The sequence below is a fragment of the Neohortaea acidophila genome (genome assembly GCF_010093505.1).
Source record: "Neohortaea acidophila strain CBS 113389 unplaced genomic scaffold BDY17scaffold_5, whole genome shotgun sequence".
NCBI lineage: Eukaryota > Fungi > Ascomycota > Dothideomycetes > Mycosphaerellales > Teratosphaeriaceae > Neohortaea > Neohortaea acidophila.
The window spans coordinates 1,587,766-1,600,863 of record NW_022985514.1 but is presented as its reverse complement, the minus strand read 5'-3'; the positions used below and the strand labels follow the sequence as shown (position 1 = coordinate 1,600,863).

Below are 13,098 nucleotides of genomic sequence, written 5' to 3'. Positions count from 1 at the left end.
GGACTTGACGTGGAGTATTATAAATGGGACGGCAGACTTGACACACAGTTTCTTCGACTGTCTCTGCTGTGCGAGAAGCGTCTCAGAGGGATGAAAGATCAGCATGCAACCTGTGCCAATCCAGCTCCATCCTCGAGGCTGCAAGCTTGAGCAGGAGTGCGAATTGCAGCCCTTCCGGCGTATCTGACGCGTAAGCGCAGAGCTTTTCTGGACAAGAGTCGACAACAACTCCGGACTTCCCCTCTCCGGACTGTGTGCATGTCGGAGTGCTAGTGCCGTGCGATCTGCTCGAAAGTCGTGACATGCACGCTCGAGGCTCAGACAATCACGTAGCAGATAGTCCATCTTCCGCCGGACATTGGACGTCTCTTTCTGTGCCGGCACCATCACCCTCCCATCTCACTCCGTCCAAATGCGCGATCCATCGCTGCTCCCAAATCATCGAGTTCACGCTGGTGGTGTGCGATACTCTGGCTGCGACTCTCATCCGCCAACTGAAGAGCATCGTCGTCCATAAGATTATCCCTCGTCTCCGCCTCCACCCCCTCCACCTTCCTCGTAGGCTCCAAGATCTTCTCTTCCCGATCCAGCCAGCCCGGCGCCTTCCTGCGGCGCTCTTGTAGTTCTCTTTCTCGGATTCCTGCTTCCCATTCGTCTACTTGCTTCTTGCCGCTCTCGCCCTCTCGTTTGATTTGCTCGAGTAGGCTGCGGTTTTGCGCGATGATGGTCGATGGATGCGCAGCGAAGCCTCCGGAGGTGGTGGTGACGTAGGCTGGATGCTCGGAATTAGAGCCCGCTGGTGGAGTGCTGAGAATGCTTGGGGGTAACGTGGGCGGAAGAGAGGTGTAGTTTGGTGGGAGGGTGGGAGGTTTGGGGAGGTCGATGAAGGGATTCACCGCTAACGCGGTTTGTTGGAGGATAGGGTGCGCGTCTTGCGAGTCTGTCAGCTGCAGTTCGATATTCTGGGTCCTTGAAATACTCACGCTCGTCTGGCATCTTCGCAGGGGTGTTGTGGATGAGGACGAGTTTGGTTGCCCGCACTTCCGAAGTCGAGGTTGGTGGTGGGGCTTGCTGTGGCTGTGCGCTTGCGATGCGATGCTGGCCTGAGGCAACCCGTATGAGCACCATATGGAGATACTCATAGCACCAGCACCAGAACCAGTAGTAAAATGAGGACGAAGATCAGCATGGTGATGCAACAGCTCGACCATTTGTCTATCCTCTGGGTCAGCAAATCGTCCTGCAATGGGACAATCCAAGCAATACTGCACGTGGACGATTTCAACTCACCCTCGTTCTTCTCAATCACATGTCGTATCCCTTTCATGCCCTGAGCCAGTTTGCCTCCCACGCGATCCGCAATATTCTCTGTATCGTCCAACAGCTCAGCCTGCTCCTCCAACTCCCTCCCCATGGTATCCGCCTGCGCCCTCAGGTTGCCCACCGTCTGGAACACCCCATCCAACGCCTCATCCTGCTCATGCATAATCTGCACCTGCCGCTGCTCTTCCCACTCCGCATAGTCATCGTCATCATTCCCTCCCCCCAAAGGATCCTCGTCGCCAAAGTCGTCCGGATGTCGTAGCGAATTACTCCTCTTCCGCTCCGCCTCCTCTACCGTCTGCGTCACCCGTCTCCTCATCTCCTGAATCTCCTCCCCGACATCGCCTACCAGTTTCCGCCTCCGACTGACCTCGTCAATGTCGATGCCATACCGGTATGGATCTCCTTCCACTGCTTTCACGCTATCCACCAGGTCTTGCAGGTCGGCGTTCAGATCGGTGAGCGTGTCTTCGAGATCATTGCGCGCTTCTACTAGTTCGGGGGAGTTGGCGGACGAGGCGGAGCCGCGGATTCGGAGGTATGATTGCAGCGAGTTGCGGCAGGTTTGTAGGAGGTTGAGGATGTCGGCTTGGGCGGCGAGAAAGGGGTCTTCGTGAGACATGTTGGTGGAGATCGATGGGTCGACACGTTGTCGGCCGTGGCAGTGTCCAAATCACATGCTCCCCATACCAGGGATTGAGATTCAAGAGTAAAGATGGGTTGTGAGCTGTCGTGTCTTTAAAGCGAAGCCTGAAGCTCGTGAGATCGCCCGGCCGTGCTTGTGGCGGTGCACTGTCCTTGAATTTCCCTCGCGCCTCACTACAATTTTCAATAATGTCTCTACACTCACAGTCGATTATCGATCGCAAACATATCTGAGGCGATACTCGGCTGACTGACTCTGGACATACCATGCTAAAGAACTTAAGAAAACCTGACTCTCTATCAAGCGGCATTGGCTGAAAACCCGAACGCCCCAAGCCTTCCAATGGCTCCGACTAAACCCCTCCCATACAACGACTCCTTCTCCAGCACAGAAGACTACGTGGAATCCCTGCTCGATCTGGTCGAGAACAATGAGCTTCTACGAACCCTTTGTGGCGGCGTCCACGTCCTGGACTTCTTCACATCAGACCCACCTCTGTACTCCAGGATCTTGCCGCAGGACTGGCGCGACTTTTTCGAGCAGCATGAGATTGTGGACCTGCTAGACTTGTACTTACGGGAAGACCTGGACTCCGATGATTGGATCTGTTCTGGTGCGCGTTCATGGAGGTCCGGTCCCGCACCACCTGCGAGTCTCGTGGAGTACATCAAAACAGTAAGACGACATCTTCTGGATCGAATCCAGAGTGCCAATCAATGTACCCGCAACCGGACCCAGAAGAAACTTCCGCACCATGTTGCAGTCGGCATGACGATCAAGAAGGTCCACGAAGTCGGACTATTTGCCTCTTACATCGATAATCTGGCCGCCGAAATATCTGCATCATTGCCTTCAGACGAGCCGATTTCCCATCTTGTCGACTTCGGCTCCGGACAAAGCTACTTGGGACGTGCGCTGGCTTCGGAGCCGTACAACAGGCATCTCGTGGCGATTGAAAGCAAAGTACACAACGCTGAACGTGCCAAGTTCTTCGATGTGAAGGCAAGGCTTGTTGAGGGGAGGAAGGTGATGAGGAACAAGAAGGCTTTTCGAAATGGAGAACTACTGGCGGATGAACCAGGAGCTTCATCCGACTTACCACCGCCATCACCTGAGCCTGTCCAAACACATTCCTATTCTGTCGCTAAGAACGACGTTGAATACCCCGAAAAAGGCCAGGGCACGATCCAACATGTCGAACATCGCATCAGCTCCGGAGACCTGACGGACGTGATAGCAAGTATTCCGCGCACGGACGAGAAGAACCTGATGGTCATATCTCTCCACTCCTGCGGAAATCTAGTCCACCACGGCCTGCGCTCCCTCACCCTCAACCCCTCCGTCAAAGCCGTAGCCATGGTTGGCTGCTGCTACAATCTCATCACCGAACGTCTCGGTCCGGCAACCTACAAGCACCCCGTATTGCGACCGACGACTTTCGCCCACCCACGACTAGGTGGCGAAGGAGAGACGTGCGATCCAGATGGCTTTCCCATGTCGAAGCGACTCTGCACGTACGGTGAAAATGGAAAGGGTGTGAGGCTCAATATCACCGCTCGCATGATGGCCGTGCAAGCCCCCGCCAATTGGGGCAAGGTGGACAGTGATTCCTTCTTCAAACGGCATTTCTACCGCGCACTGCTGCAGCGAATCTTCCTCGACCGTGGCGTTGTTGGCCCACCGAGTGAGGACCATAGCGACGCAACGACATCCAGCCACAGAAGCGGCGGTGTCCCCATACTTATCGGCTCATTAAGAAAGACCTGCTACGACACCTTCTTAACGTACGTTCGTGGGGCTCTGGCAAAACTAATTGACAGCGAGACCTGGGGCGCCGTGATGCAGGAGAAGATGGGCGATATCACGAACGGCGAGATACAGCATTACGCGGAGACGTATAAGGCTGGGCAGAAGGAGTTGAGCGTCATGTGGAGCATGATGGCCTTCTCTGCGGGCGTTGTGGAGGCGGCTATTGTTGTTGATCGATGGCTTTGGCTGAGGGAACAAGGGGAGGTGGGAGAGGCGTGGGTGGAGAGTTTGTTTGATTATCGCCTTAGTCCGAGGAATTTGGTTGTCGTTGGAATTAAGAAGCAATAATTTGTGATGACGAACAGCTAGGAACTCCTCGTTCTGTTTTCTCGTTGGTGAAGAGTCTGAACTTTTGGAGGAGAGCTGAAGTGTGACGCAAGGCTAGAAGCCTGATCGACCACAAGCATGTGCTCCTGCCGCATGTGGCAAAGTTCGACCCGGCCCGAGCTTCAAAGCTTTGGCATGCTCATCACCTCGCCCTTGTCCTTCCGACCTATGCATTGTAAATCACCTTCGAATTTCCCTGCGATCATCTCGACTTGTCGAGTGACTCACCAGCAGCATGTCGGCACCGACTAGACTGCCCCTCCGACTCTCGAGAGCAGGCGCGCGCGCTGTCGAACGCAGACTAGTGCCACGCACCGCTGGCCGCATAGAACAGAAGAGATGGGCATCGGGCCCGCCACCGAAACGGAGAGCATGGGCTTCGATGCCAGAGAGGGATAGCAGGAGGGCTCAGTCCAATGGGCAGAGAGCGCAAGAAGATGCGACGCTTCCACAACCAGCGCAAGAGCAGCAGTCTGGACGGAACACTCAGCTTGCAGCAACGTTGGCAGAATCAGACACCTCCGATCTCGTCACCGAAGTCCACATTCCCAACGACCCCAACGGCGTAATACCGAAAGATCATCCTGCATTGTCCATACTGGGCAACAGTAGTCTGGTGATCCAGCGGCAGCTCGAAATGATGAATGTCATGCTGGGCTTCGAGCAAGCGAATCGGTACATCATCATGGACGGACAAGGCCAGACGTTGGGTTACATCGCCGAGCAGGATCATGGTATTGGGAGCGCGATGGTCAGACAGCTGGCGAGGACGCATCGCAGTTTCACAACCCACATATTCGATGCGCAGGAAAGAGAAGTGTTGCGGATACACCGACCCTTCACGTACATCAATTCGCGCATTCGCGTGTACGACCCGGTGCCAGAGGGTGGATACGCCGATACAGACACATCGACTGCTCTACAAGGAGTATCAGCCAGTTCAGCAATGAACCAGGGTGCTGTAGCGCAGATCTCGCCGTACAAATTGACCGAGATGTGCATCATCGGCGAGGCACAGCAGCAATGGGCACCACTACGACGGAAGTACAACCTCTTCACGTATCGCGCCCTCGAGCCGTCTCCCGAACAATCAACTACGCAAAGACTAGAATCGGGGGACCGGCCCAACACCGAAACCACAGCTCTAACCGAAAGCAACGCCCCCGATCGAGCGATCGAAGCAGGAATGTCCCAATTCGCACACGTCAACGAGCCCTTCCTGTCATGGGACTTCACGCTCCGCGACGAAGAGCAAAGCACCATCGGAAGCGTGAATCGCAACTTCGTGGGCTTTGCTCGAGAAATCTTTACGGATACTGGCGTCTATGCTCTGCGCATGGACAGCGCGGCGCAGACCAGTGCACTGCAATCTGCTGATGGACAGGAGATTGAGAGATACCAGCGGGATGCAACGGCGATGACTTTGGATCAGCGGGCGGTGATGCTAGCGACCGCCGTGAGCATAGACTTTGACTACTTCTCGCGACATTCACACGCAGGCGGACACGGCTTCATGCCCATCTTCTGGCCAATGGGTGGTGGTGCCGCGGCCGAAGGAGGGGCTGCGGGAGCCGGTGCCGGTGCTGGTGCCGCTGGAGGAGCCGCAGCAGAGGGAGCCGCCGGCGTAGGTATCGCGGAGGGCGCAGCAGGCGCAGCGACTGGTGCAGCGAGTCGAGGACTAGGAACAGGCGCCGGCGCGGCTGCGGAAAGCGGAATCGCGGGCGCCGGCACCATGGCTGGGTATGAGGCAATGCAGCGAGGAGTATACGGCTCGGGAGGCCGGGCGGCGGACGACGCGAGCCCGCAGGCCAACGAGCCGTTTCAGAATCCGCAGAGCCAGGAGCAAATGGAGAATCGACCGGGCAATGACGAAGTCTGGGGGGAGAACCAGGATCCCTGGGGCGGAGGCGGGCCGGGAGATCCCCCGTCACCGGGCGCTGGAGGCGGTGGAGGCGGCGAAGGAGGCGGCGGCAGCTGGCTGGACACGATCAGCGACTTTTTTGGCGATTCATGATGCGTACGTCGGCACGCTGCAATCAACGCAACTCTTACGAAAGACCTGGCCGGGCATTCGCGAGCTTGAGCTGGTAACCGTTTTGCAGGCGAATGTTTCCCCAGGCGAGATGATGACTACTCACGACATGCATACTGCCGCGCATTTTTGCCACCAGCCTTCGAATCTCACGACGTCTTACTACTGATCCCCGGAATGATCGGCCTGAATATCACTCAACTCGAATGAGATTTTCCCTCTTCCGCACCACAGCATCGGAAACAGTACCTGCTGATCTCCGCCTGCACCCAGCATCGCGCAATCCCTGGGCTAAAGCACTCCCACGGCGTCTTGTATCTTCCAACCTGGTGGGACTGTGACGCATTCTGCATGCTTACGCACTCGCCTACACAAATGTCGTTCGGAAATCCGCAGTTCCCTGACTGCTGCTATTGCGAAGGCAGATTCTGTGGAAGTCGAGCTGTGAGCAGCAGGATCTACTCCCGCTTGCTTGCGCTATGTATCAAGAGGCTGCGGCCAAAGCGGTGACGATTGTTAGGTAGTCAGGCGGAGGTTACGAGGCGGATGGTGTGCGAGCTGGAGGCGAGGCGGATTGCTGCGTTCCAGGTTGGGACCGATTTACGATTCATGAGTGCGATGCTGGATGGGAAAAGCCCGAGTTATGAAATACGATTTGAGAGTACTCTTCGCTTTGTAACGTCCTTCTTAGCGCCATACGACCAACCAAGTATTCCCTTGCGTGCATTCCCATGAATCCTCGCGTTACAATCAATCGATATCGTGACATATGATCCAACAAGCGTGGACTAGAAACCGCTGCGATGCACCAGGGCTCCGCCTCTTCGGAACTGAACGCTCTCTCTTCGCACCAAGACTTGCAAAGCGCGGTTGAGACTCTGCTCGCTGTACCCCTTTCGCTCGACGAATTCTCTGCGAAGCGTGGCCAGTGACGAGGTGTAGCCAACAGGTAATCTAAAATGTCGTGTCAGTGATGATCATCTTGCGGAAGTTCATCGAGAAACTCACCTTCGTCTAAGCTCATCCTCAACCTTGTGCACTTCCTCCACGAGCTCCCTATTTCCACCCAGTCCGAGGGCGCCCGTGTCGCCGCCGGCACTCATCACAGCATCCATCGTACTGCCCAAGAACAGCCGAATAGCCTCATCAACATGCTTCTCCGTCGCCACAGGCGCGAGTTCAATCTTCGCCAAAGACTCGCTGATGCGCACCAGGGACTCGAGCTGACGAACGGTGATGGGAATGGAAGACCGCATATTCGCGTCCTGCTCGGCACGCGCCACCTGGCGACGAATGGAAACGAAATGCGAACTCAGCTTCTCCGCTGCTTCGGCGCTGAGGCGTGGCGCGCATCGTGATTTCGCGTACGAGATGTAGCGCTTCATCTTCTCCACTGGAATCTCGGCTTCTACTTGCTCTTGCACGCCTTGCCCGCCCATGTGGATGCCCATGACGTGTTTGGCGATCGTCTCGTCGCGGTTGCGATCGTGGTTGTCGCGGACAATGAAGATGAGGTCGAAACGGGAGAGGATAGTGGTTTGGAAGTCGATGTTTTCACCAGGTGACTTGAGGTCGTCGTAGCGGCCGAAGATCGGGTTTGCTGCGGCGAGGACGGACGTACGTGCGTTCAGAATGGTAGTGATGCCGGCTTTGGCGATGGAGATGGTCTGTTGTTCCATGGCTTCGTGGATCGCCACGCGATCTTCGTCTCGCATCTTGTCGAATTCGTCGATGCACACCACGCCGCCGTCTGCGAGAACCATGGCTCCGCCTTCGAGGTAGAATTCTCGTGTGCTGGTGTCTCGCTGGACCGATGCTGTCAGACCGGCTGCTGATGAGCCCTTGCCTGAAGTGTAGATTGCAATGGGTGAACATTTCTCCACGAATTTCAACAGCTGTGATTTGGCAGTACCAGGGTCTCCGAGGAGCAGGACGTTGATGTCTCCTCTTAGGCGCATTCCGTCGGGTAGAATCTTCTTGCTGCCGCCCATGAGCAGACAGGTGATTGCCTTTTTGATGTCGTTGTTGCCGTAGATTGAGGGGGCGATGCAGGAGGCAAACAGTGAGTAGAGGTCGGGGCGGCGGGACATCTCGAGGAATTCTTGCTCCTCCTCTTCGCTGAACTGCATGGCCACGCCACCAGCCTGATTATGTGTGATGTCCGTTTGAAGGCCAACGGCGCGCAAGTACGGGTTTCGAATGGCAACTGCGCCGCTGTTCTTGCTGTTCTTCTGACTGCTGTAGATGCTGAACACGCCCATGATGACACAACGTGTGCCCGGCACCACTCGATTCGCCAGGTAGCGATCCGCGCTGACGAGAATGTGTCGAGGGAGTTCACCAACAGGGACATCGTCAGGTGCTTCTTGGAGTTTCAGTACTTGCTGATCAATGAACTGTGATTTCTCGTGGACCACAAAATAGGGGTCCAGAGGGCATTTGTCGCCATCTCCTGGGGCACGCTGCGCGCTACATGTGCGAGGTAGTGTGATGCCAGTAAAACCAGAGTTGACCGCCAGATCTTCGGTATGTTGGCAATTCCTGCATTGAATATGCAGTCTTGTTGCTTTTGAGCTGAGCGTGCTGGCGCCGATGACAATGCCCGGAATGCGGACGAGGTGTGATACGTTTGTTGCGGTCAGGCCACGGATTGAGGTGTGAGAGACGGAGGAGTGGATGAGGAGTTGGTGTTCGGGGAGGGCTTTGGCGAAGTTGAGGTCTTCTGCGCTTCGGGAAGGATACAAGATCTTCTGAGTGCAAGTCTTGAGGGCCGCTTCGAACTGTCTGTCGTGTCAGCATTGCCATTCACAGCATACGGTCGGAGCTACTTGCAATTGGAATGATTTCATCGGGCTCATTGTTCAGCCGATGCGCCAGATTCTCATTGAATGCGATGAGATGGGCGATATCGATGTCACAGTAGTACTGCTTAGAGAGGACATTCTCACGGATTTGATCACTACAGGATGCGTGAGTGATGCAGTGTAGGAGTTCATAGCTCTCCACGTCTTACCGGTAGATGAAGACATTCTCGAGGTGAAACTCAAGGATGAAGTCGACCAGGTCTTTCTGGAGCTGGCGATTGCTTTCACCACCGTTGGCGCTTCTGTCTTCACCGAACAAGCTGAGACTGTACACTGATTGCCGATCCATCTTGAAGGTACGATGTGGAGGGTTGTCGTGAGGGAGATTGAAAGTCGAGATGTCGAGCCGAGATGGACGACGCCAAAGACGCGCGGGAAGACGTGTCGCGACGCGAAGCGGAAGTGCTGGCTCGTCCCGCACCGCCAGCCGGAACTCTATTGTCGGGAGGCCGATACTAAACAGTTGGAGCTATACGACACGCATCAGCCGGTGCACATCTTACCTATCTCCCCTCGCGGTATCATTGAGTGCGTTGTGTCGCGGTCGGACATGCTGCTGTTGCTCGGGAGCAGGGTTGAGTACCAGACGCCTGGGACATAAGTTCGGGCTCGCCGTACAATGCACACTGAAACATAGCCGCTGCTCGAGTCTGCGGCCATGTCATTCAATCAGCCGTCCCCCGGGGATACCTCGCCAGCATCGCCAACGTCGATACGATCGAGCTTTCCCTTCCCGAGCACGCCGAATCGCCCGTTGTCCAGCCAAAGACTATCCTACCGACGGAGAGGTAGCAATGCCAGCGTCGGCTCCTCGACAGGAATCGGCGGAAGCTTAGACAGTCAACACCGCCGAGACAGCACCGTCCGAGAAGCCGCGCCGAATGCAATCTCTACTCTTGTTCACCCACCCATCGTTCGGACGGGGTTGCTACCGCATGGCTCCACGACAGCGGCAGCTTCGGGCTTCAAAGCCCCCACGACAAGAGACATTCCCCCCGTTGCTCTGACCAACATCGATCATATTCCTCCCGAAACCTTCCGCGACTACCTCCAGCGCGTAGGGCCATTGTTAGAGAACTTTGAGCGGAGTAGGGCTGCCCCTGAGCAGGCACAATGGCTCAAGAAGGATAAAGAGTTGGATCGGACGGATCGCTTTGCTGCAGCGCTGGACAGACGCATGAGCCAAAGTAGTATATCCTCGCCCACAACACCGCTCGCGCCGCCGAGTGCAACCTTGTCGCCTCTGGCTTCGCCTGCGACAGAGAAGCGAAGACCCTCTGCATACCGAAGAAACCGCAACGAGCCTACGCCGCTCTCTACTGTTCCAACCGTCTACTTTGACGAGGACTTTCATTTGGAGAATCCGCGGACTTTCGACATTGTATCAGAACGCGCAGAAGTTGTAAGACCACCACCTGGCACACCTCAACACGAGTCCAAAGCTGCGAACGGAACGGCCCTTCCTCCCCGGAAAGCGCTTGCGACAAATGCCATCTTACAAGAGAAGCTGAGTTGGTATATGGACACCGTCGAGGTTCACTTGATCAATAGCATCAGCACTGCGAGTACTGGCTTCTTCGCCGCACTGGGAAGTCTGAAAGAACTCCAGACGGAGGCAGAGGAGAGCGTGGCGAAGATACAGAGCCTGCGGGAAGACTTGAGGCGGCTAGACCAGGAGATTGCGGTCGGAGGCTTGGAGGTCGCTGCCAAGCGCAGAAAGAGGGCCAACTTGGATAAGCTTGGAAGGGCTACCGAGCAGGTTCGTCAAGTTGTGGAGAATGTCAAGAAGGCGGATGCATTAGTTGATGACGGCGCTTTCAACGAAGCGGCGGATCAAATGGACAAAGTTGGGCGACTTGTGTGCGGAAGGCCCGAAGCAGGAGACGACGGGAGTCAGCTTATAGACCTGCGGCCACTCAAAGCGCTTCAAGGTCTTGACTCCGGTCTTCAGGAGCTTCAGCTACGAATCGGAAGCGGTTTCGCGAACCAATTCACCTCCACGCTGATTGCCGATCTGAGGCAACACATGGAGAAGGTGTCGAGCACCGATACGCTCAAACGATGGTCTCGGCAACGGGGTGTCACACCCGTCTACCTGGAGAGCAACGACGAGTTCCGACGGCACCTCCTGGATGCATTGAAAGGGCTACAACGCGCTGGTCACATGGCTCCTGCGACTACTGCATACCGTGAGGCCGTGAATAAGGAAATGAAGTCTATCATTCGGAAACACCTACCGAGTAGCAATGATGACGATGCGGATAGCATGGTCTCCATCTCAACGAGAGGCGGTGGAAAGCTAAGTCAGCAGGAGAAGAGCTCAATCCTTGCCCGCCACCTGCGAGCCTTGGACGCAGAGGATGCGGAGAAGTTGCTCATCAGTGTGTACACAGGTGTTGGAGAAGCTTTGCGGAGGCTGTCAACACAGACGAAGATTCTGCTGGATGTCACTAGCAGCATGCAGGCTCTGGAGCCCAAGTCTCCTTCAAGGTCGCCTGTGCGATCGCCGTCAGCAACACCGGGCCGCGGTTCTATCGACGATCAACTTGCCAATGGCGCGCGGAGATCTTTCGAGAATGATGACATTTCGCAAGCGCTGGATATGTCTTCCCTCCTCGAACAAGCTGTTGATACCGCGCAAACGCAAATCACTCGGATCCTGAAAGTTCGCAACGAACAGTCCATCCGTCTTCCTAAAGAGCGCTTCCTGAGATACTTCACACTCAATCGCCTCTTTGCAGACGAATGCGAGGCGGTATCGGGACGTGGAGGACAGGCATTGAAGGGGCTTATCAACGCACAAATCTCCGGCTTTGTGCAAGTCATGGGTACGGCAGAGACAGAGCGGATAGCGAATCTCCTCGACAACGACGATTGGAATTCCAAAGATTTCGGCGACCAGGATAACGTACTGCTGCAGAGGATCCTGAAAAGCATGAGTTCCGATCCGCCCGAGTGGCTGGCTGGCAAACCCATCTGGGAAGAACTCAGCTCGGCGGCAGAGTCAGCTGCCGATTTGCCAAATGGCCAGGCGACCGCGAATGGCACCTCCGCTCCCAATGCACCGGCTGCTGCAAAGGCAGTTGCGAAGCCGGCGTACATTGACGACACTAGGTATATCCTCGTTCATTCGGTCATCGCGCTCCTCCCTACCGTGGAGAAGTTCCTGTCCCTAACGGCCAGCATCGCATCCATGACGCCACAAATCTCCAACAGCCTCCTGGACGTTTTGCGCACCTTCAACAGCCGCTCGTGCCAGCTCATCTTGGGTGCAGGCGCCACTCGCAGCGCCGGCTTGAAGAACATCACCACCAAACACCTAGCTCTCGCCTCGCAAGCTCTCAGCTTCATCATCGCTCTCGTACCGTACATGAGAGAGTGTGCACGTCGCCACTTGCCATCAGGACAGACAGCCGTGCTAGCCGAGTTCGACAAGACGAAGCGCTTGTGTCAAGATCACCAAGTCGGGATCCACGACAAACTAGTGGAGATCATGACCATGCGCTCCCAGGCGCACGTGAAGGCGATGAAAGCGATTGATTTCGACAACGCGGCAGCCTCCGACAAGCCTTCGGCGTACATGGAGACGTTGACGAAGGAGACGCTCACGTTGCAGCGCGTACTGGCGAGGCATTTGAGTGAATTCGATGTCAGGATGATCATGCGCCAGATCTCGACTAGCTATAAGGAGCAGTGGGTTAAGGCTTTTGGAGAGGTGCAGGCTAGTGGGGAGGCGGGTATGCATGGATTGCTGAGAGATGCGGAGGCTTTTGAGGCCAAGTTGGGCAAGGTTGAGGGCTTTGATGATATTGGTCGGGATGTCTTGGAGGTTGTCAAGGCTAAGAAGAGCGCGAAGGCCTCTGGTGATGGGGAGAAGGGTAAGGCTGCTGAGAAGGGGAAGCCAGTGGAGCAGAAAGGGAAGCCAATGGAGGAGAAGGAAAAGCCAGCGGAGAAGAAGGAGGGCGAGACGGAGGAAAAGGCTGGCTAGTGTAGACCAATCTGTTGCTCAACATACTTCATGCTCATCACCAAAGCTCATGTCTTCAATGGCATGGCCCTGAGACCAACATGAAGTTGAACCGCTCTGATGACTAAGC

The 13,098-nt window shown here is 55.8% G+C and overlaps 5 protein-coding genes across 5 annotated transcripts; 3 read left to right on the top strand and 2 right to left on the bottom strand.

Moving 5' to 3' along the window:
• Positions 1 to 1,138: 1,138 nt before the first annotated feature.
• On the bottom strand, positions 1,139 to 1,945 carry BDY17DRAFT_250123 (t-SNARE; the record flags this gene model as incomplete). The annotated part of the gene is made up of 2 exons (XM_033731036.1): positions 1,139 to 1,215; positions 1,291 to 1,945. 2 exons carry the CDS (start codon positions 1,943 to 1,945, stop codon positions 1,139 to 1,141), a joined length of 732 nt encoding a protein of 243 aa, XP_033590203.1.
• Positions 1,946 to 2,166: 221 nt separating this feature from the next.
• Positions 2,167 to 4,073, top strand: BDY17DRAFT_297754 (methyltransferase domain-containing protein). The gene has a single exon (XM_033733643.1). It carries the CDS (start codon positions 2,312 to 2,314, stop codon positions 4,064 to 4,066), a length of 1,755 nt encoding a protein of 584 aa, XP_033590202.1. The 5' UTR covers positions 2,167 to 2,311; the 3' UTR covers positions 4,067 to 4,073.
• A 486-nt stretch (positions 4,074 to 4,559) lies between these two features.
• On the top strand, positions 4,560 to 6,077 carry BDY17DRAFT_239338 (Scramblase-domain-containing protein; the record flags this gene model as incomplete). The annotated part of the gene is made up of 1 exon (XM_033730343.1): positions 4,560 to 6,077. A coding segment is annotated over one exon (1,518 nt), but the record flags the coding sequence as incomplete, so codon positions are not given.
• Positions 6,078 to 6,800: 723 nt separating this feature from the next.
• BDY17DRAFT_353753 (MCM2/3/5 family-domain-containing protein) lies at positions 6,801 to 9,328 on the bottom strand. Its single transcript, XM_033738238.1, has 4 exons — positions 9,151 to 9,328; positions 8,970 to 9,096; positions 7,146 to 8,917; positions 6,801 to 7,091 (listed from the first exon to the last, which is right to left on the bottom strand). The coding sequence occupies exons 1-4, from the start codon at positions 9,288 to 9,290 to the stop codon at positions 6,926 to 6,928; spliced, it is 2,205 nt and encodes a 734-aa protein (XP_033590200.1). The 5' UTR covers positions 9,291 to 9,328; the 3' UTR covers positions 6,801 to 6,925.
• A 168-nt stretch (positions 9,329 to 9,496) lies between these two features.
• BDY17DRAFT_297749 (Vps54-like protein-domain-containing protein) lies at positions 9,497 to 13,085 on the top strand. Its single transcript, XM_033733642.1, has one exon. It carries the CDS (start codon positions 9,660 to 9,662, stop codon positions 12,987 to 12,989), a length of 3,330 nt encoding a protein of 1,109 aa, XP_033590199.1. The 5' UTR covers positions 9,497 to 9,659; the 3' UTR covers positions 12,990 to 13,085.
• Positions 13,086 to 13,098: the final 13 nt, after the last annotated feature.